Genomic DNA, 24351 nt, shown 5'->3' with positions numbered 1-24351 from the left:
ATCATTCCGTGGCGGCTCTGCTGAAAATACCGTCCGTTCCATGGCGGTCCTGCTGAGGGCAGATCGAGACCCGTGTGCCATGGTTTCTACTGGTAGATGGTTAGATCGCTTCACTATGGTCGGGTTCACTGCTATCAGGTCACGGTAATGTGACGCAAGCCTGTACTAGGATATTTAAGGAGACGCGCTTGACGCTCTCGCTCTCTTACTAGTTCAATCAAGCATTCATCAAGATCGGATCGCCGTCCTACAGATCGAACCCAGCTCAACGTACGTCAAGCTAGTTTCGGCCACCCAACACTGCATAGATCGATTCCAGCTCAATGGAAGCCAAGCTCACTCGGCTCACCAACGCTGCAGAGATCGACTACATTTCAACGAAAGTCAAGCTCACTCGGCCTACCAACGCTACTACAGAGATCGACCTCAACACATGTAAATAATACACACGTTCTTACGTACCATCAATTCAACTGAGATCGACTCCACAGACGTAAGCTACGCTATTACACACGTTCTTACGCATCACTAATACACGGCTCCCACCAACTAAGTAAGCAGCAATACTAATACGTGGTACCCGTCAAGCAGTGACGTGACACGGATATTCTCCCTCCATTAGACCGCTACTGCGTGCATCTCGCTAGCGGCAACGGCAGATCCACGCTGCTTCCTTATGAGTGACGTCACACAAGCGCCCCCCACTCAGGCCGCTACAGCTCTTCTCGGCAGCAGAAAAGGCGGCACCATCGCTGCCCTTTATCAGCGCGAGTCTCCCACCACCACCAAAGTTCATAACTACGAGTTGGAGAATCAAGCACCAAGCTACCAAGAATACACTTACAGGATTCTTGTCACTCATATTAATTGAAGAAACTCTCATCTATTCATTGAATCATACATTCAATTCGACATCCATAGACCACTGACTATTTATTATATTTATTATATTCAATAAAGGGAAAGACACAACATTCAAAGGCAGTTTTGAATTATTGCATTGTCCCTTCCACTTGCCAGCAAGCCTCCATCCACCATCACAGGGAGGCTTTTAGACTGATCCCAGACAGTAGGGCATAATACCTTCGTATGAACTTATAGTATATTAGATTTTATGTTGTAAAACTTGCTCGGACTTGCCGACTTATGTTTATAAACATTCGCCCGAGTGCGAGTCCCGGTCCGAGCGCACGTGCCGTGCGACGTACTGTGCGTATGACCCACTTTTTCTTAAATTTGTGGAAACTGCATTAATCTCGAACAACTAGTATTTTATAAATTGTTAACGATGAGTATTTTTAAACTTTATTTACGGTAATATTTTTGTCAATAAATATTTTTGTTAAATACATATTTAGCCGAATTCCTCCATAATTTTATTAATTTTTTAAATATAATTTCATAGAACTGTAAAAAAAATCGTTATTTACCAGTGCATATTGATGTATTTTTTAAACTTATAGACATTTTTTCAAGCGTTCGTTACGTTAAGTTATTAATTATTATAATTATTTATATTATTGCTTAGTTCTAATCAGTATATATAAGAATTATTATATACTAAATTTGATAACATTTATAAACGATTCTATTCACATTTTTAATTTACATAATTTTTTAATTATACTAACGAAATGGCAAAAAAAAATTTTATATTTTGTAAAAGAATTCAAATATTGGAAAGTGTATACCGTGGTATTTACATGAGAAAATACTAATTAATATTTAGCTTTATCAATTAATATTATTCCAAAAGATTTTTATAAAATAGTTAGAATGATTTTGACATCTTAAAAAATATATGAAATCTTAATATCAGTATGATATTTAATATATGTTGATATTAATTTATTTAAAAAATTATTTATACATTTTAAACTTAGAAATAATTAGGGCATAAAAGTTTTATTTTAAAAATATTATCAATAATCTTTATTAAATACTTTTTATATTCTGAAATATCGATAGCAAATTGTTATCAGAATACTATGTAACTTATATAATAATAGGAAATTTAGTTAAACAGTATTATAAATTAAATTATTAGCAATTTAAAGTAGAGTTTAAATTTGTTTATACAAATATAATGACATCAATTTATTTTACGATTAAATAAAAATACGTAAACAGTATTTATCAAACATTTTCATTCACATTCTAAGATAAGAATCTTATGAATTTTAGCGCCAACATGATCATATGTCTACACTTCTGTAGGCTTCTTTTGTTTAATAAAATGTATATATAATATTATATATTTACATTATATTTATTTCATAATTAAATTTTAACTGAATGATAAGTGATATTGCATTACTTACTCAAAGTATTTTATAATATGATTTTAATGTATACAAATAAGAAATAAAAAATTTTCTAAACTTGTTTATACGACATAGATATATTAAATTATTAAATAAATCTATGTACTTAAAGAAGAAGTAATACAATGATATTTTATGTAATTTCTATAATTTTGCTTACTAAATGTACAGAAATTATGAAACTATACGAATATTTTTAATAAATATATAATTCAATAAAGAACACTTGTTTGAATAATCAGTATATGAGAGATTTAAAATAGACGATTTATATTTAAAAAGACATATTTTAAATAAATAAAATGTTTGGGAAATTCACATTTTGTATATTCTTTACACATTTCAAAATAATTATTATTTAAAAATATTAAGCATCGATTTATTGAAAAAGATACGTATATTATTATAGATTTTTTATTTCTATACTTTATTCTAGTTTTTAAAGTTATATAAAAAACATTTATTTAAATTTTTATGTATGATTGTTTAAATTGTAAGTATAATTATTATTAGAATAAAAATTAAAATATTCGTAAAATGAATAAATTATTGAATATTTATATAAAAATATTTAAATGTAATCTCTTTTCAAAATCAAAAATCTATAATAAAAATTTGTGTACACAGTACAAATAATATACTAACTTAATCTTTATTGTATTCAATGAAAACATATTTTAAAACAACTGTATTTAAAGGAAAATTCTTTATAATTACTTCGTATTTTTACGTCATTTAAACCATGAAAAAATGTTTGGAAAAAAATTAATTGATAACCATAACACTCTTCCACGATGATGGTGAACATATTGGTGAAGGTAATGAGAATTAAAAAAAAAACTAATAAACATCTTTCATACTATTCTCCATATTCTACAAATCTAATTACAACAATGAATTGATTTTTAAATTAACGTCAACACTAGAAAACGTTTGAAAAAATGAAAATGCAGAATGTGAAACGAATACATTTTCGCAGTTTCCACATGATTTATATTTTTTAGTGATTTGTATTTCCATGTAAAGTCTTAAAAATTAAAAAAATATCTCGTGTGAATAAAAAATCTTTGAATTATTATTAATTACATTTTACGTTTATATTCATCATTAAATATTTTTTATTATTCTTTGGGAAATTGGCCTTGGATTGCTCTTCTCGGCAATTATTATTTAGATACAAATCAGAGGAGTTTTTTTTGCGTTGGTTCTTTAATTTCACGACGTCATATTGTTACGGCAACACATTGCTTTATACATGCACCCGTATTTCAATATTACTAATATGAAAGATGACATTGCTATTTTAAAACTCTTCAAAGATATAAATTTTACAGGTACAGAAATTTTTATATTTTAAAATTCATTTTTAATAAATAACAATTTATATAGTAATTTATAAATAAAATTGCAGACGTTATTGTAATGAAATAATAATACTTTAGATTTAAGATTAAAATGATTAAATAAATGATAAATAATAATAAACCAAAAAAAAAATATATTTTGGACAAATAATTTTTATTAATTAAGTTATTAAAATTCTTGTTTTTAACTTATTTTTAATTCTTACTGTTATATAAATAAATATACTGAATTAATAAAAGAATATATTCTAAATAGTATTAGTTTATTATAAATGAATATACAAATGAATAAGATTTTTAATAGTCCTGCATTATATAAGTCAATTTTACTTCAAAACACAGATACCTATATTGCCTAAGTCTTATAATTTATTTTAATGTTGTATATATTAATATATAATTATATAAATATATAATTTAATATAAATATGTAATTCAATTTACACAAAGTTATTTAACATTTTCAAAACGTTATTATTTATGTCATAAATATTAAACTAATTAGATTGAACCAAAAGAATATTTTCATATATAATAATAATTTAATTAGAAAATGTAAGTCGAAAAATGGTCTTATTTTATATTCCATGAAAAATATCTAATTAAAATTGATACTTTAAATATTTTTATTGTTCTTAAGTCAAGGATTTTATTTAACTTTATTTATTAAAATGTTGAAATATTAAGTAAATAAGCAAAATGTCCAAAAACTCGATATTATTTTTTAGAATTTATTATAATTAAATTTCTTTTATATATCATGAATTTATTTATATAATTAAATTTATTTAACATATAATGATGTTAGAATTATTATATGGAAAATTAAATATAAACATTTAAAAAAAAACATGAATCGACAGAACATCATCTGCTTTAAAAATTTAAAAATATGCATTACCAGATATAGTTACAAAAAAATAATGAACGAAAACTGGTGTTTATATAAAAAATCAATAGGGCAATTAATAATTAAATCTAGATATATATATATATATGTAGTAGAAGATTTTGTGCGCATTGTTATTAGTAATATAACACATTTATAAAAGTTCCAGACTTTTAATAACATTTCTTGTTTTGGATATGCTTTCATAGTCAATTTATTTTTGTCTATATAAGTACCACGCTTAAATTATAATAAATATAACCATACATTTTTTTATTTGTAATATAGAGTTCGGTTTTTGCTACGTAAACCCATAGATACAATTATTATAAAGAACGATATAATGATAACAATTATTTAGACAATTCTGAATTTCATATATTATTCCTTATCTCAGAAATATTATTAATATTTTTAATGCGTACCAATGTATTCTAGTATTTATTAATTAATTCAAAAAGTTCAATTTTTCAATAAGAAATTGATTCAAAATGAATTGAATCTATGATAGTCCTAAAAATGATTAATTTACATGTCATATTTCAAGTATATATTCAAATATCTATATAGTTTTTATAAATTATTAATTCAAATAATTTATTTTGAACACTTTTCAATATCTATTTTCAGTTCTTTGTACTATTTTCCATATTTACAAACTTATATGATAAAATGTAATTGTGATTTTATCTGTTTTTATTTCGTCCTAATGCCGACAAAGATGTTTTAAATAATTTGATTTACGTTTTATTTTTTTATAACTATGTATTTTCATTGGTTAATTACAAGCTTGATAATTACAATTTTATTTTATATAAAATTTTTAATATTGTTGTTTTAAGTTACACATAAATTGATTCAATTTCTATTGATTGAATTACAATTATTTTTATTAATACAATTATTAATACGAAGACATTTGAATAAATTGTATTTATGAATAATTTAATATAAAAATATAAAAATATGTATATATGTTATAGTATTTTAATATGTATAAATATAAATAAATATGTCTGTTACTTTTATTTTTATATATTTTAAAATCTATGTTATTATAAACTTTTAGTATCCAATGTAATATCAATTGATAATTTTTTTTAAATATATAAAAAAAAATAAAAAATAAAATGAAATATATTTATGCATAAATATTATAAAAGCATTTTATTAAGCTCATATTTAATTTTATAGTGTAATACTACATTTTTATTACACTATTGTTTAATGTTAAATGAGATATAATTTCATCAATATTTTGCAAATACATATGTAAAGAAGTGCATGCATATTTTAAAAATAATTATTGCATAATACAATTATATAATTTTATAATTTTTATTTAATTCTTAATATAAATGGTAAATATATAATATATTATTACAAAATATAAAAAAATTTGGTTTGATTAAAAATAATGATTAATTACAATACTTATATAAAATTAAAAATTTCTTTTTTAGATTATATACATCCGATCTGTATACCATCAACAAAACATACACGTAAAATTTTTTCTAACGTTAAAGTACATGCTGCAGGTTGGGGAGCGGTACAATATCGTTGTATTATTATTCTTAATAATTTAATTTCAAAACCCTGGTTGTGTTAAATTAATAAAATTAAAAAAATATTTTAGATTTAATAAAAATTTATACTCTAAAATAAGTTTCTATTTCAACCATAAATGTGAAAAAAGTAAAAAAAAGTAAAAGTTAAAATTTATATAAAAAAAGGTAAAAACAGCTATGTCGTCTGAAACAAGAAATACATACTTAATGCAAAATTAAGAGAATGTTTATATAATTTTATATATTAAATGAGATGAAAAATTTGTATTTTATAAATCTATTATTTATCATTTAAATCTATTATACCTTGTTCTTTAACAATTTGAAATAGTATTTTAAAAACAATTGTATTTATTCTTTTAGAGTCTAGTATGAGTCAAGTATTACGTTAAAATTGAACTTAAAATAATAAGTAATAACAATTGTCGAAAAGTTCTTCGCCATGTAGTGAATATAAACGTAACACCAAAAGAGACTTGTGTTGGAAATGTTTATAAAAATACGTGTCAGGTAAAAAAATTCATCTAATTATATACTGCTTATATTTTATTATATGCATATATATACAAAATTAAAAATATGTATTAAGCAATTCTTAAAGGTATGAAAAGAATCTGTTTTAATGGTCTAAATATGTATTATATAAATGTGATCATACAACATATTTTCAAGAATTATAAAAATTATAACGATATTTTTTTATTCGATTTTTTAAATATTAAATGTAATTACAAATAAAATATTTTCAAACAAATTTTGTAATAATTTCTTCTAATAGCAACTAATTATTAATATATTTATATGAATAACATATTTTAATTATTAATAAAACATAAAAATGTATTTAAGACGAATTAAAAAAGGATTATTACTTTTTATATTTAATTAATATATTAGATATAGTCAATTTGACAGAATAATAACTGTTATCATTTTTATGTTTTTTTTTAAAATAATTTTATTAAAATACATAAGCCAGTGAATAAATTCCTCAATATCAATAAAAATTACACAAATATTATAGAACAATTGAAATTCAAGAAGATACTGTCTGGAATCGATTAGTTGCAAGTCTTATCTTAATTAATAAATTGTAATTAGTTTAATAATCTCTAAATTAAGTATACCTATCAAAACTTATATATACTTACTTAGATTTGTATATTTCTGGTAATCTGTTTTAATATTTAGAAATTATTGTACAATTACATTAAAAATTATATAACTACTTATACAAAATATTTTCTTTTATTATCTAATATATATCTTATACAAATATTTACGGATAAAAATATTCGATTATTAATTTCAAAAGATTTCATAAATATTTTTGTATAATGCTCTTAGCTTTTTAAATATATGTACTTAATATTATATATATATACATTTATATACTTAAAATTTATTTATTTTAAAGGGTGACAATGGCGGCCCATTAGTATATATCGAAGATTCAATATATTATTTAATTAGAATTATTTCTAACGGAGTTGAATGTGGAAAAACCAATACTCTCGCCATTTTTATGTGCATTACTGCATATATTAACTTTATTTTAGCTAATATTAATTAGTTTACGAACGTAAAACAATAATTAATATATATTTGATTATGTAATTGCAAATAAATTGCTGTGAAATTATTAAAAATGTATTTGAAATAAAAATTAATTACTATAATATTGTATTCATTTTTGTCTTAATTCGCTAATAAATGAAAGTAAATAGAAATTAATTGTTATTAAAAAAATTTTAAATTAAATGTTTGTAAATTTACTGTAATAAAAATTTTATAATTCTAGAATCTACAAAATTCATTTAAAATATTATTTAAAAATATGATTATAATAATTATCCAAATACAAAATCAGCATTTTTATAAAGTGTTTTAAAACAAAATAAATTAAAATATATTTATTATTCATAACAAGTTAATTTGGTGAATTGTAAATTAAAATAATAAACAATAATTAAATAATAATAAAGAATCAATTCATTTTTTATTTTTAATTTTTTATATATTATGTTGATATTCTATTCTTTAGATTTTATATATTCATGATAAGAAAAAGTTTTATAAAAATATTTAATCATTTTAAAAATGAAAAATTAGATGAATAATAAACATTAAATTTTTATTTTTTGTATAATTTGTTGCATTGTATTTAATGATTAGATTTTTATACAAAATTAGAATAAATAAAAAATTATTATTTCTATATTTGATATAACATTTTTATATAATAGTATGTAATATAATAGTTGCACACAATTCTTTCAATTTCAATAAATTTAACAATTGTTGTTTAGAAAATAAAATATACAATTTTTCACTTAAAAATAATTTTAAATTACAATTAATATTTTTAGTAAAATGATTTAAAATTTGAAAATTTATAAAAGAATTTATAGACTAAAGCACTAAAAATGAACTATAAGTGTATTAAATTATTAGCATTTGAAGAAAAAATATAGTCAATATCTCACAACATATAACAGAGATATATTAGAGATTGCTATTTTTTTTATGAAAGAATTGATAATAAGATTGTTTAAAATTGAAATCAATAATTAACAATATTTAGTATTTATAATACAAATTAATGAAGTTCATTAAATATTCAATATTTAACTAATACAAATGAAAGTTTTTTAATTTCATTTTTTCTACACTCACTTTGAATTATTGTTCGATTTTGAAAATAAAAAGTTGAATTGAAATATTGAAGGCAGTCTTATCATTAATAAATATTAAATATGAAAGAAGGCAATAATATTAAATAACACATCTTCTAGTAACTGGCTATGGGATTATATCAAGAACATTTAAGTATTTATTTCCAGAATTATTTTGTTTGCAAGAAAAATTAATTAATAGTCACGCAGTTTCAAAAATCTGTATAGAAAAATCGAAAATGAGTACACATCGAAGTACGTATATTTTTTCCATTTTGAAATATAAAATAAATATTTCTTTATTATTACTATTTGTCTTGTTATAGTTTATCTTGTTATATTATATGTATATATATAATTTCTCATTAATTACCCATTGTGATTACTGAATTAAAATTTCAACAATATTTATAAATGGTACTACAATCAATTTTTATCAGAAATATTTACTGTTTATATATTATTTTTTTATAATTTTCATTATGTACATATTGTATGTACATATTTATAATATAAAAACGATTTTTTTTGTTTACTTTGAAATTATTCATTGTTTACTATTTTAAAAGATAGGAATAATTAGTTTTATAATCATTTATTTTTATAAAATATCAAGATTATTTAAATCATTAAATATAAAAACATTATTTTTCACTATTATTAGTGTTTGTACTTATTTATTTTTATTTTATTATTTTTATACTAGCATTTATATTATTATTATGCTCTACACTTGTTATTCATATTGTACATATAATAATTTTTTATTACTTAAAAACTTTTTAATTGAATTTCTAACAAATTTTGATAATGTTTTAATATTTGAAAACTTGTAAAAGTCATGAATATATTTGAATAAAACAAAATTATTAATTTTTATAACGTCTATAAAATATTTAATAAATTAATTAATTGATTAATTCAATTAATTAAAAACTAATTATAATATATAATGATAAAAATTATACTTTTACTTTGTTAATATAAATATATTTTTATAAAATTTATTTTATATTTTAGTTTTTTTATTATTTTAATTTAATAAAATTTAATTTATTTTATTAAAAAAATTAAAATAATATACAATAATTTAATAAAAAATTGATTTTAGTATATTTTACTTAACTGCTTATAGTAATATTTGTTTTGTTATTCAGTAAAATTATTTTTATTTAATTTTTGTAAATCTTTGTTTTAAATTTAAAATTGAATTCGAGGAATTCCAATATCAATATTTTTAATATATTAGAAAACAGAATAAGTTAAGTTTTACTTTTATTAAAATAAAAGAAGAGTAATTTAATTTATTCATTAACATATGTTTAATATTTTATTTATCCTACATATCAAATAAGGTATTAAATAAAATTATTACTATTTCTTTTAAAAGTAATATATTTAATAAATTTTATTTATCATTAAAACGATTCAAAATTAATCGATATAAAAATATAAAATATTTTATAAATCCGGTATTAGAAATTAAATAATTAATTCTTTCATTTAAAAATCATAATTGATCATATGAATGTAGTTAAATTATTATTAATAACTAGTTTTAAATATGGTTGGTTTTAATTGATTTATTTTCTCAAAATATTAAAATTGTATAAAAATATAAATATTTCATATTTAATTGAAGAATAGTATTAATTGCACAATTTTATGTACAATAGAATTGATAAAGCTAAATATAGTAAGATGCAAGTTGTTTTTGTAAGATAATGTATGAATTAATTTATCTGTTATTTATTATGCATTATCGACAGTAAAGGATATAATCAATGACTGTAGATACAGAAAACTTTACTGACTTGTTTTAATGTGTAGTTTGTTTTTGTTTAATCAACTGTATTTTTTAATTTAGTGCAATAAAATGAAACAAATGTACTAAAAGAGTAATAGAAATTTTTTAACTTATTCTTTAACATACTTTGTAAAAGAGGAGGTTGTGGTATATTATATAACATATTTATATTGGATTAATAAAGTTTTCCATTAATTAAATAAATGTACTGTTTAGCTAAATTTTATAATATTAATTTTGTATTAAATTAGTTAATTTATTTAAATTTCTGCACTTTTTAATGTTAAAAGACTAAATTAATATGTATTATTTAATACTGAAAAATATATATACCTTTCTGAATTGTAATGCGATATTACCATCATATTATAAATTTTGAAATATATTTTATCGTGAATTTTTATCACAACTATTAACATTCTAGTATATGTTATTTTTATTTAAACATTATAAAAATACTACTACACTTATTATAGTACTATAATTATATAAAATATAAGAATGCATTTACTTTAAATATCTAGTTTTCATAAAATAATGAACAATGATATTTTAATCAACGATTAATAGATTGTAGTAGATGAATTAGCTAGTTTTTATTTAAATAATTAACCATTATTTTTCATAATACAAGAATTCTAAATATTTTAAATATAGTTAATTATACTAAAATGGAGTACAAATTTTGATAACCTGAATAATATTTGAAAGCTACGTTATATCATAATTAATTATTTGTGCGAATGAGTAAAGAAGCTCATAAGACAATTTGCATTTAATTCAGTTCGAGCTAAGGTTCGATGGTGTCTACACGATTAAAGCCTAATTAAAATCAGTTACCGCTAGATGTCGCCTGTTTACGAAAAATATATCTATTTCGTATGATACTACTGTGATGAACATCATGTTTATAGCGACGTTGCACGTGCTAATTTATCGTAGTTTAAATAAAATCGCGTTACCCCTTAAGGTTTTGAGAAAACGGCAATTCTTTCGAGAACAACATATAAACGCATATATGTCTACTAATAAAATGCTGACAAGTTTTACAACTATTGAACGTGGTACACCCAATTCCCCTGATTATAAGCTATTTTTTCGTGAGTATTTATTATTGAATATCAATAAATCATATAACCTTTAATTTTCTTTAGTTTGTCGTTATCGTGTATTTCTTTCGCTACATTTTTTTTAACATGTTCAAGAAACTTTTAATTATTATTTAATTCTGTTAAGCTTCAATTAAGAGAAAAAATCAAAGTATTATCTTTCAAATGTTAATTTATTTAAGAACTTATACTAGTCGTTTTACAAAGACTATTATTATTGCAGTCTTTTTTTCCATATTTACTTTATTATTCTTAAAATATTATAAATTCGATGATTCATAAATTATTTAATTTTTTATATTTATTTTTAGAAAATGAGAAAAATCCAATATCACCAATGCATGATATTTCATTATTTGCGGATGAATCTAATAAGATATTTCACATGATTGTTGAAGTACCTAGATGGACAAATGCTAAAATGGAAATTAATTTAATAGAACCATTAAATCCTATAAAACAAGATATAAAAAAAGGTAATCTTCGATATGTTGCTAACTGTTTTCCACATCATGGTTATATTTGGAATTATGGAGCATTACCACAGGTATTATAAATTAATTTATTTAAGAAAATTTATTATTTATTACTTTTTAATATCTTTTTATAGACATGGGAAAATCCTGATGTTTTAGATGAAGCTACTGGTTTCAAAGGTGATAATGATCCTATTGATGTTTTGGAAATTGGTTATAGGGTAAATTAATTACTTGCAATTGTTTATTAAAATAATTGAAAACATTTTATTGTAAAATTAATCAGTTTTAAATTAAAAATTAAATTTATATAAAGAAATTTACTTTAGGTAGCGAAAAGGGGAGATGTATTAAAAGTGAAGGTTTTAGGTGCTGTAGCACTAATTGATGAAGGTATTTAAGAAGCCATTATGTAAAAAGTTTTATTTATCATAATTTACGAACTTATTTGTATTAGGTGAAACTGATTGGAAAATAATTGTTATTGATGTAAATGATCCACTAGCTAATCAGATTAATGGTAAGTTTCTTAAATTTTTAATAACTGAAAGTAATGATTAATGCTATTCTATACATTACCTAATATTAAGGTTATTAATTTATATACTTATTTAATTCTTTCGTTAATAACTATGTTTCTAACTTATCTCTAAGTTTAACACAAAATTATTTATGTACTTAGATGTTACTGACATAGACAAACACTATCCAGGCTTACTAAAAGCTACAGTTGAATGGTTCAAGATATACAAAATCCCTGATGGTAAACCAGAAAATCAATTTGCTTTTAATGGTGAAGCAAAACCAAGAGATTTTGCTTTACACGTTATTGAAGAAGTTCACAAACATTGGCAGAATCTCATTAAGAAAGAAACAAGTGCTGGAAATATTTCATGGTTAGTGTATATATAATAAAATGTTTTATTAATTATAACAACATTATAGAAAAAGCATTAAATATAATTAAACTAAAACATTTTAATGTTTTTAAATTAAATCTATTTTAAATGATGAAAGTTAATATTTTTTTCTAAAACAATAAATTCTAATAAAATTTATAAAAAAAATTTTCCATATTTTAAATTATACTTTTTTATACTTATTTAATTTCTAAATTGCATATTTTATTTTATATTAATTGTAAATATTAATATGCTATCTTTCTTTTATTTAGCTATTTCTTGTAATAAATTTGTTTTTTATTTTTTACTTCTATTTTTATTCATTTTAGAATAATAGTAATTGCATTTTTTTTCAGTACAAATGTAACTGTCATAGATAGCCCATTTCAAATCACAATAAATGCTGCTAAAGAAGTTGTAGAAAAGGCTTCAGAACTGCAAGAAGCATTACCTATTGATTCTATTGGTAAGTCATGAATAATATTGCAATTTTTATATAAATTTGTTTTGTATTTTAAAATTCAAATATTTTTATTACAGTTAATAAAAATTTTTTTGCAAGTAAAAATTTGTTAAATAAATTATAAAAAATAACTACTTGTATTATTATATTTTACATGAATTGTTTGTTGACATATTTATTTTTTTTATTTTCAAATTAATAAATTATTTGGATAATTTCAGTCGATAAATGGCATTATGTTCATCTTTAATGAAGAATTCTACAACCATATATAAAGACTTTACATAGATTATAGCATTACAACAAAATAGTTTTGTGAACATTTGCTATGTATTTTATATTATTTTTTATAATAATCAACCGCAAATACTTACAGTATTTTAATTAATATTGTGAAAAGTTTTATTTATTAAAATATCAAACTAATATAGAATAATTAAAAACTAATTACACAATTTCAAAGAACTGATTGTTTCTATTATATACAAAATTTGATATTTAAAAAAAAAATCATTTGGAAGAAAAAGAATCTAATAAACAATTAATTTTTTATACCATATAAACACATTTATTTATTTTTATAATGTTACCAACAAATTTGTTTTTCTGTTAAAATAATTTTTAAGGTTTTATGAGTTATTAATCTCATAGTATGTGTAGGTACAATTGATGTATATAAAACACATATAATATGATCTAATTCTTTTAATGCATGGCATTTATGATATTCGAAACTCCAGTATGTTTCTTTAGCACTTTTAAACTGATCAGTAGTTTTTTCTTCGTTTCTCTCCAAATTTTTTGTATAGGAATCTATAGTATAAAATAATGTTTCTACTGCATAGTGATAAAAAGTTTTTATAGTATCTAGTTGATAAGTTCTTGAAATTTGGTTTTTTAAATGTTGAACATTTCTACTCATAACAAATTTTTTTATTTTATAGTTGACAAGTAAAAATCTAAAAAAGTAAAAAAATGTGCATTTGCGTCAAATATTATATAATTCTTATTATAATAATTATATTAATAAAGTAATACATTGTTTTTTTCTTTTCTTACCCTAAAATCCTGGAATCCAATGATATTGAGTATGGAAAATTTCGTGGATAACACTGGACTGATGTACGTAATATCTCTATATTATTTCTCCAACATTGGAAGGCTAACCTTTCAATTTCTTTTACATCTGGATTAGGTCCACATAAAGCTAAAACTTGAATGTTATCGACTAAAGTTACATTGACTAATCGATAAGCTAACTATAAAAGATAAAAATTTACTAATATTGAATTTACAAATTTGAGTAATTTAATTAATAATACTGACATTAGGACTTTTGTATGGTAAAAAGATTGGTAAATCATTTGTACCGCAATTATTGTTTGTTGTAATTGCTAAAATAATTAACTTTCTTTCTTTTGGGTTAAGTGACCACCAACTTTCTGTAGCAACTGCTAAACAATTATGAATCAATATACAACCATACAATGAATCCAAGTATTCCATAAAAGTATCAAGACAAATCTATAATTATAGATATATATTATTTTTTATTCAAATTATTTTGTTCATTATATTTTAATATATTAAAATTTTAAAGATTTGTATTAAAGAAACCACATTTATATGCAAGCTATATTTAAATTGATAAATCTATTATCAAATCTTTTAAGTATAACTGTATGCATGTATTTAAAAAATTTTATTATAGATTATATTGTTATGAAAATTTGAAATGTATTTATTAATATTATATTAATCAGAATTTGTTATAGAAAAAAATATTGAAATATTTATTATATGTATTGTTTTATTATAACTAATAGATTAATTTATATAGTATTTTTTATCTCTATAAATTTGAAATAAAAAAATTGTACATCATTATTGAATTTTATCTACTAACTTGTAGTAGATGATTCTCAGAGCATATAATAGAATCTGTCAAATCAAAAAAATTTGTTTTTGTTCCACTTATATCACCAATATCTAAATATTCTAAAAGTTTGTCAATGATAGAGTAACAAGGACGCAAATCTCTTTTTAATTTTTCTACACTTCTAGGTTGTTCGATATCTTTAAGGCTGACAACTAAAATCATAGCATTAAAAACAGAATCTAAAAATTTAAGCATTACTCGTTTAGTCGTACCACTTGCAATGGCTATTAAAGTAATACATCCTTTGAATTCTTTCCATACAATTGAAGTGTCTGCCATATCACTATTTAATAACTCAATGTTGTGAGTTTTCAAAAACATATGTATTCCATTTAAAGATGCTATTTTTGAAAAAGTCATCTATGACATGTATAACATGTATATGATCATTAAGAAATAATAATTAAAATACGATATTTTGTTCAAACAATTTAATTACCAAATCTCCATCTCCTTTTTTTCTAACAAATAATGGAATACCACCTGAAGAAGTTAAACACATAACGTGAGATGTCATGATAATTAATAATTATATCTATTATTTAATATAACACTTATATGTGTCAACTATATACTTGATGCTGAAAAGCATATAAATTAAGATATCTGGTAGTAGGTTAATGGACGAAATCTCAATTTTAGTACAGGTTACTTTTTTTGTTTGAATTGCTATAAGATTTCAATTTATTATAATTATAAATCTTATTTAACATTTGATAAAGAATATTTTTAATCAATTATATCATTAAAACAAACATCATATCAATCAAGTAAATATTTATAAGTTCTATTATATGAATTACAAAATATTAATGCGAAGAGAACGTTATTCATTTCAGCCAACAGTTTTAAATTACACAAAAATAAAAATACCAATATTTTTATATCTAATCCATTAAACGCCTATTTATTTATAAAATTTAATCTCACAAGGATTAATAAAAAATACATATTGCAAACGTAAATATCTTATAAAATATATTTTTTATTAAATATATTTATAATTTAAATAGCTTCAAGTGAAACTTAATTTACTGAAACCCATTTCGATTTTTTAAGTATTAATATGATTATCTCTTTTTGACTATTGAATCGTGAACATTTATGTATCATTAAAAATGCAAATATTTTATATAACATCATAATTATGTAAAATATCAAAAATAATAAAATTGGAATTAAAAATTAGTGTAAATAAAATTCTATTATTAAAATTAAAAACAAAAGCTAATTTCTTTTAAGTTCAAGTATATTAAATATTTTCCTATAAAAATCACACTAATCATAAAAATTACTATGAGTTAGTAATATTATTAATAAAATTTATTTATACAAAGAGAGATAAAATATCTAGTGTTTACAAAATATAAAAATTATATGACATTATCATATATATATATTTGTATAAAATAATAAAATCTGCCGGAAAAGAAACCATTTTTAATTGACATCAATAAAACATAAAAAAAAAAATATATATAATAAAACAAATTTCAAAACACTTTTTATCGAACTATCAACTTAACCAAATTATTTTCCAAAAAAGTATTTTTATATTTTATGAGTAAATATTTTATCAAGATTATTACAACAAAAATCTATTTCGCTGAATTGAAATTAATTTTTCCGGATTAATTTGTTTATAATTTCTAACCCATTAAACATATTAATTTAATATCTTAATTGAATTATAAATTTTTTAACGATTCTTATTAGCTAGATACATGATAGTAACGATGTTTATCTCAGCTATGGACACTAACATCTCCATGCATATTAAATTATTTAATATATATTAATTACTTTTACTATACATGGATCATGGATGGATACTATATGATACATGAATATTTTATAATAGTATTATAATATTGTATCTCAAGATAAGTATAATAATACTCTTGTTATTTTTGGTATTCACGTTTTATAGCCGTACTTCAAGTATGCAGGTTTACATCAGACAGTATAAAGTAACATTACAATTTTTATCAAGATAGAACTCAATAATGCAATGTAAATAGATAGCATATTTTCTTATTTATGAAAAGCATAGGCTGTGGTTTTAATAAAATAATTTTATTTGAGTGATTGAATGTTTATCTCATTTTAATTGGAAGTAAATATTTTCATACCAACATTATCAGAAACACTTAAAAATTTATTGAAAACTGATATTAATTTAAATGTTTAACACACACATACACACATAAATATCAGGTACACGGATGTACGCACACACATATATATTGTTATAGAGATTAAAAAACCTGATCAAATGGTACAGATTCTAATAATAATATATTGGAGATATAATCTATTTTGTTTCGTAATGATTACTATAACAAGTAATATCATTTTAACAATAAAGCAATTAATACATTAATCGCGAACTTATATAATAACTATGGTTTACATTTATAGGTAAATCAAATTTTCATATTAGTATTTCATGAAAATTTTTTAAGAGTCATTTACAAATCATGTTTTTATACCATATTTAATTAATTTTTTTAATAGTTAACTAAAATAAATCAATATTGTATATACTTAAAAGAAATAAGTAATTGGCAAGTTATCTAACTATTAGCAATATAATATGTTTATTTATTAACTGTTTTCAATTTAAAACAATTTATATTTTGTAGTCAACAGCAAATTTTAAAAAAAATTGATAATAGAATAAGTATTTAACTTTATTAACTTTCAAATTATTTATTTTCTTTAAAAATAAGTCTCTGTAAAAGAGCTAATTTGTGTCAAAGTTTAAGTATTCTATTTGGTGCATTTGGATTCTTTGAAATAGATAAAATATGTCAATACAGTGTATTATTAAATAAATACACCATGAAATATGTTTAATAGATTTAAACAAGGACAATGTACAAAATAATATTATTTACTTACAATAATATTCCTAATTACCTCTTTTTAATTTCATCTATTCATTAACATGCATAAATGCCAACTTTCATGATACTGTTTATTACAAATGTTTTCCAATATTGAAAAAGTACTTATTTACCGAGAAGTTAAATATAATGTGTTATTTATTTTTTATTAAATGTGAAAATTTTTTTATCAAATATAGAGAAAATTGTTTAACCTTACTAACCTTTTATTTGACCAAAATAAGCGAATGATCTAAATACAATATACATGTCTTTAAATCGAGTAACTACGAGTTTCATATGCTAGATTAAATGCATTCCAAAAATAATAAAATATTTATTGTATCGCTTAAAAAAATAGCGTTATGTATGATGTTTCGTTTATTTATATGTATATAATTATTGCAAATATTAAGATTAGTGCCAGAAAAATTTGCAATGAGGGTTTATATTAATTATAGTTTCAATTTATAAATATTTTGTAAAACAAAAAGAGTCAATATACAAAGTAAAAAATCTATTGACTTTTATAAGTGATTTGTTTTTTATAAGTCAGGAAATTTTATATTAGATCATACAATATTATTTATTGAATTTCAAGATAAAGCTTAAATTTTATGGTTTACTAATTATACTATAATTAATAACTATAATATAAATAACTATAATGAAAGCATATTAGTATACTGTATGCATACCACTAACATATATGTTTCATTCAGAATAATTTAGTGTAATCTAATTTGAAAATATTTGAAACACGTTTAATGAGTCATATACTAGTACCCTCATTTAATATTAAATGTTATTACATTATGACTTCTTTAAGTGATCTCTTATATCAATAAATTAATTGCATAAAATAAAAATGTATAAGATTTTGACTGAACTAGATAAATAAAAATTAAATCAAAGTACATACTGTCAATTATAACTTTCTGACAGTTAAACGTTTGAAAATTGACAAAACGATTAGCAGATGAAATTGTCATTAATCCGTCAAACCAAACCTAAAGTCAAATAAATATAATTCAAAAGTACGTGTCAATGTGCAAAATGATGACTATCCATGCCGAGTAACTTTGATAAATAGTTTTTTAATAGGTTTAATATTGGCTAATTATATATAACTAATATATATTAACAAGCATCCTTTTTCACTAATTGATAACAATATAAATACCTGTAGTTATAAGAATATAAACTACACTCAAGCAATTACTTTGTTTTTTAAAATAAGTGAAAATGATAGTTTAATTTTATTTAAAAATTAACAAACGTCATCATTGTGTTGAACTATAATATAATCAGCTAAACAATACACTTTTGTAAACAAAAATAGCATACAATAAAACAACCGTTTTTAGAATACATATACTTATATACATTCTTTTAATAGCGTGCATTATGTAATAGTTTGTTACCAATTAAACTAATCATGTTTTACACACATTAAATTTGCCACGACGTAACATCTATAAGAATACCACTCCTTCCATTGCTTTTGTATCTTTTTTATTGCAAAGCATCTGTAAGAGAATAGTTTATAATTTTTTTAATAAAAACACCATATAATCATTATAATACAATAGATCATTATCAAAAATATTATAAAATACTATTACATTAATTATACATCATAATAAAAAAAATTCAATATAAATACTAATTTACTATAAATAAATTCTAATTTATATAGAATAAATAAGATATGATATATACAATTCACCTGACTATAATAAAGCAAAAAACGTAATAAACAGTTAGATTGAACGTAAAAAGGTAATGTAGAAGTTTTTACTGTTAGTATATACATATTATATACATATTCCTTTTTGATATAGAATTTAAGTATTATATATTATACCCATCACACATAGTTATAAAAATTCTAGAAGTTCTTCTCCCTAAAAGGCGAACGCTGAGTTGAGTCAATTAAATAATTAAATAAAAGTCAATAATTACGTTAAATTTCCATATTAGGAAAAAAATTAGACAAAAAAATTATTATTTATAAAAAACTATAATAAAATGAAAACACATTCAGTTAATACAAACACAATAAAATTATTTAAATAAACAATCGTGAGTTTTTATCGCAATTAATATAAATATCATTAAACATTAGGGTAGGTATTTTTGAAATTCATTTAAAATTAAATTTAAAAGCAATGATATTACAAGAGTTTTGGAGTTCTTGAGCTCTTATATCTTTATAGTATAGTATTTCTTTTAAACAATAGAAAATTGAAGATTTTGTATAGAATGGGTGTGTAAATATATGTCTCGAATCACACTAACAGCTTCCCTTATGATGGTGTATGGGAGGCTTGCTGGCAAGTGGAATGGACAATGCAATAATTAAATACTGCCCTTGTATGAATTGGTTTTCCCTTTATTGAAAATAATAATATAATAAAGAATCAGTGGTCCATTGATATGAGATTGAAAGTATGATACAATGAATAGGTGAGACTTTCTTCAGGTAATATGAGTGATGATAATCTTATAAGTGTATTCTTGAGTGTGGCGCGTGATTCTCCTACTTGTGGTTAGGACTCGTAGTGGTAGTGGAAGATACGCTGATAAAAGATGATGATGCCGTGAAGAGTTTCACGGTGTGAAAGGTGAGTATTGACGCCACCGATTGCCGCTACCGATACGCTGGAGAGGCCTGGGTGGTGGCGTTGGTGTGTGACGTCACTGAAGAGGATAATTGATACCGCCGTTGCCGCTACTGATGAGCTGGAGAGGCCTGAGTGGTGGCGTTGGTATGTGACGTCACTGATGAATGGCAATGATGCTGTGGTTTAGGTATTGCTGCTTACTTAGTTCATGGAGCCGTGTGTTAGTGATTCGTAAGAACATGTGTAATAGCGTAGCTTATGTGTGTGGAGTCGATCTCAGATATATTGATGGTACGTGACGACGTGTGTATTAGCATAGCTTACGTGTGTGGAGTCGATCTCAGTTGTATTGATGGTACGTAACGACGTGTGTATTAGCGTAGCTTACGTGTGTGGAGTCGATCTCAGTTGTATTGATGGTACGTAAGGGCGTGTGTAATAGCGTAGCTTACGTGTGTGGAGATAGATCGTTGTGTATTGGAGGTGATCTCTATGGAAGTAGTCTTTGACTTGTAGGACGGCGATTTGTGTGAATTGAAGGCGATCTCTGTGTAAATGGCGTTGACTTGTAGAACAGCAATTTGATCTTGATGATTGCTTGATTGAACTAGTAAGAGGTCGAGAGCGTCATGTGCAGCTCCTTAAATATTCTCGTACAAACTAGCTGCGCCGATGGTGCGTCGGTGGCTGTTGCTATGCCGATATTTATCGTGACGTCAACAGGGCATAGACTCGTAAAGTTCATTTGTTATTACTTTTGGAATTATAGTAGTATATTCGAGTTTTTCTGTTATAAGCATTCTTTGAGTCCGTTAGTCAGTCGCGCGCTCATACCTCTCCCACTTTTTATTCCGCTTAAAAACTGCTGCAATCCGTAACATTCCACCCACCATCATCAATTTATTGATGATTGATATCTGTATCTTCGATGCGAACTGGCAGGGGTGTAAGCATGTGAATTGGTTTTGAGATTATCGAGGAGGTGGTTTTTATTGTCACTACTCTAGTTACTCCATCCTTTCCTGGGTGCAGTTTCATGACTCTTGCGAATGGCCACTTGTATTGTAGTTGTCGTTGATCTGTAACGATAACTAGAGATCCGACTTTGATCGTGTTGCTGGAGTGATGCCACTTAGAGGTTGAAAGGAATTGATGTAGGTAATGTTTTCTCCATTACTTTTAGAATCGTTGGACTCGTTGTTGGATGAGTTGCCACCTTGATATCATTGACGCGTTAGGGTCACTTGCTGATGGATCTGGCAGCTTGTTGAGCTAAATGAGCTTGGCCTTCGTCGAACTGAAATTGATTCATACAGCGTTAGGAGGCCGAATGAGCTCCTTGTCAGTTGCGATGGTGTTACTCTTGAGAAGGGCAATTGTCCCATGGTTGACTAGCGAGTGTTTCTCCTTGTTTCGCTCAAGTGGTATCGAAGAATTTATGATTTTACCGCTGATCTTCCTCCACTGAGTGTATGAAGTATAATTTGAGTGCTTCCATGAAGTGTGCTGAAATTGTAAGTATCAGCTGGTGTAGTGAGATCGTTCCTGCTCATGAGGTAGTATGAGAAGTTGGTGTGCGAATTAAATATGTTTGATGTATGGATAACTACACTTGTTGTGGTATAAGATGTTTAATGGATCTTGTTGAGTAATCAATTATGTTTTAATTGTTTATGGGGGGCAGAAAGGGACTACTCATCCACAGGAGTAATTAATAATGAGTCTTCGTGCTCTTGAAGGACTTATTAAATATAATTGTAGTCGATTATTTAATGTATTGTTGTCTGGCCTTGACAATGTGCTTAATGACTTGCGTCGCTTGAGTCGACTCTTATGGGCCTGTACGGGGTCGAAGCGTTGTTCGAGGGAGACCGTAAGTTTGCCCGATCTGTTAATGTGCATAATGTGACTAGCTTATTTATTAATGCAGATATGTACCTTGTGAGATGCAGGCAAGGTGTGTAGGTTGCTGTGTAATTGATGTGCTCTTCGATTACTGTTCAATTCGCTTCACTGTAAATCACTACTAAATCTGCCGATTTCCCTTTAATAATGCACACGTATATTATTTACTAGGTTGCAGAAGTTATAGCCACGTGTCGTTTTCACGGTATATACTAAAGCACTGGGCGGCAATTACAGTTAAGTGAGTGCGAAGTAGGATTACAATGAGCCTCGTGAGTTGTGGTTGTTTAGAGAGAATGGCTGTGTTTTCTGTTTTCTGATATTGTTGTACTCGTTAGTCGTCCACCAACCCTTGTGACTCCGTGTGTGTCTATGTAGGCGGTGTGTTGATGGAATGCGTGTAATGGGGTCAGGCTTGTTGTATGCCCCTGGGGTCAGCCGTATCCACTATGTTCTAATCTGATTTAACTCATCGTGTAAGCTGGTTTGTGTAAGGGCGTTTTCCGTTGGAATGCGATGAGCCTAATGCATGTTGCCGTTATTCTCAGTAGCTCGATTAGACTTGGGTAATAGTGGTGTCCCAGTCGTATTCTGAAGTTTTGATAGTGACGATTAACGAGATGCTTGGACGGGCTTCCTGGTCGCATTGGTCATCATTGTTGATCAGTTGCGTTAGCCATGAGTTTGGAGTTAATGTCCATGGGGGACCAGTTCACCATAAAAGGTGTGTTTTGAGTTGTTGGGTGGTGAGCCCTCTGGATGCGCAGTTGGCTGTACTTGAGTTTCTGGGCACATACCTCCATTGAGCTTCGGTTATGAGTTCTTGCATTTATGTGACTTTATTGCAACTAATTCTTTTCATCGTGATGGGTGAGCATTGATCCAGGTTCGGGTTACTCGTGCGCCAGTCCATGAATGTGGCCTTTATCTTTAGATTCAGTTTACGGATTGTTTTGGATTCGGTGGTGCTTTAATAGCAGTGATTACTTCCTCGTTGCTGAAGTGTCATTTGCAACAAGAATCCGCCTGCCATGCAGGTCCCTTGATTGTTTGCTGTCTCCACTAATTGGCTTGGATTATGTGTTGATTGCAGGCTCTTCTTGACTACAGCGGTGGCTAGTAATGTCATTGGTTGTTGGTGCTCGATTACACTGGTGTGCTCCGCGTCTAGTCATTTGGTGTGTAGGGACTGGGCGTTGATTGGTGTGGTGTTTGGTGCGTGATGTAGTAATGTGTGGTGTACCTTGTCGCATACGTAGCATCCTTTCTTGGCTAAGCATGGCTGTGGCAGATGATTGCCCAGGCAGTTCGAGCATCGCCCCTTTTCTTTCCTTAGCTTTGATTACGTCCAGTCTCTGTGTGTGGCTGAGCTGCTTGTATTTTTTGCATCTCTAGATAGGGTGCCGTTCCTT

The 24351-nt window shown here is 24.5% G+C and overlaps 2 protein-coding genes across 7 annotated transcripts; one reads left to right on the top strand and one right to left on the bottom strand.

Moving 5' to 3' along the window:
- Positions 1-11387: 11387 nt before the first annotated feature.
- On the top strand, positions 11388-13964 carry Nurf-38 (Inorganic pyrophosphatase Nurf-38). Its single transcript, XM_011504020.1, has 8 exons — positions 11388-11730; positions 12051-12286; positions 12350-12436; positions 12545-12608; positions 12673-12735; positions 12898-13111; positions 13474-13583; positions 13802-13964. Exons 1-8 carry the CDS (start codon positions 11526-11528, stop codon positions 13828-13830), a joined length of 1008 nt encoding a protein of 335 aa, XP_011502322.1. The 5' UTR covers positions 11388-11525; the 3' UTR covers positions 13831-13964.
- Positions 13965-14166: 202 nt separating this feature from the next.
- Positions 14167-16397, bottom strand: fy (fuzzy planar cell polarity protein-like protein). Of its 6 annotated transcripts, none has more exons than XM_011504017.1 (6): positions 16393-16397; positions 15959-16002; positions 15487-15879; positions 14907-15104; positions 14640-14839; positions 14167-14539 (listed from the first exon to the last, which is right to left on the bottom strand). In XM_011504017.1, exons 3-6 carry the CDS (start codon positions 15877-15879, stop codon positions 14167-14169), a joined length of 1164 nt encoding a protein of 387 aa, XP_011502319.1. In that variant the 5' UTR covers positions 15959-16002; positions 16393-16397. The 6 variants fall into 6 exon arrangements, with proteins under 6 accessions (XP_011502319.1, XP_011502317.1, XP_011502318.1 ...); XM_011504015.1 differs by lacking the exon at positions 16393-16397 and having other exon boundaries at positions 15487-15671; positions 15732-15879; positions 15959-16229; XM_011504016.1 differs by lacking the exon at positions 16393-16397 and adding an exon at positions 16095-16229.
- Between the last annotated feature and the right edge of the window lie 7954 nt (positions 16398-24351).

Source organism: Ceratosolen solmsi, unplaced genomic scaffold (assembly GCF_000503995.2).
Source record: "Ceratosolen solmsi marchali unplaced genomic scaffold, CerSol_1.0 scaffold26, whole genome shotgun sequence".
Taxonomy (NCBI): domain Eukaryota; kingdom Metazoa; phylum Arthropoda; class Insecta; order Hymenoptera; family Agaonidae; genus Ceratosolen; species Ceratosolen solmsi.
Note: the sequence above shows the minus strand (reverse complement) of the source record. Positions and strands in the feature narration are given on the sequence as shown.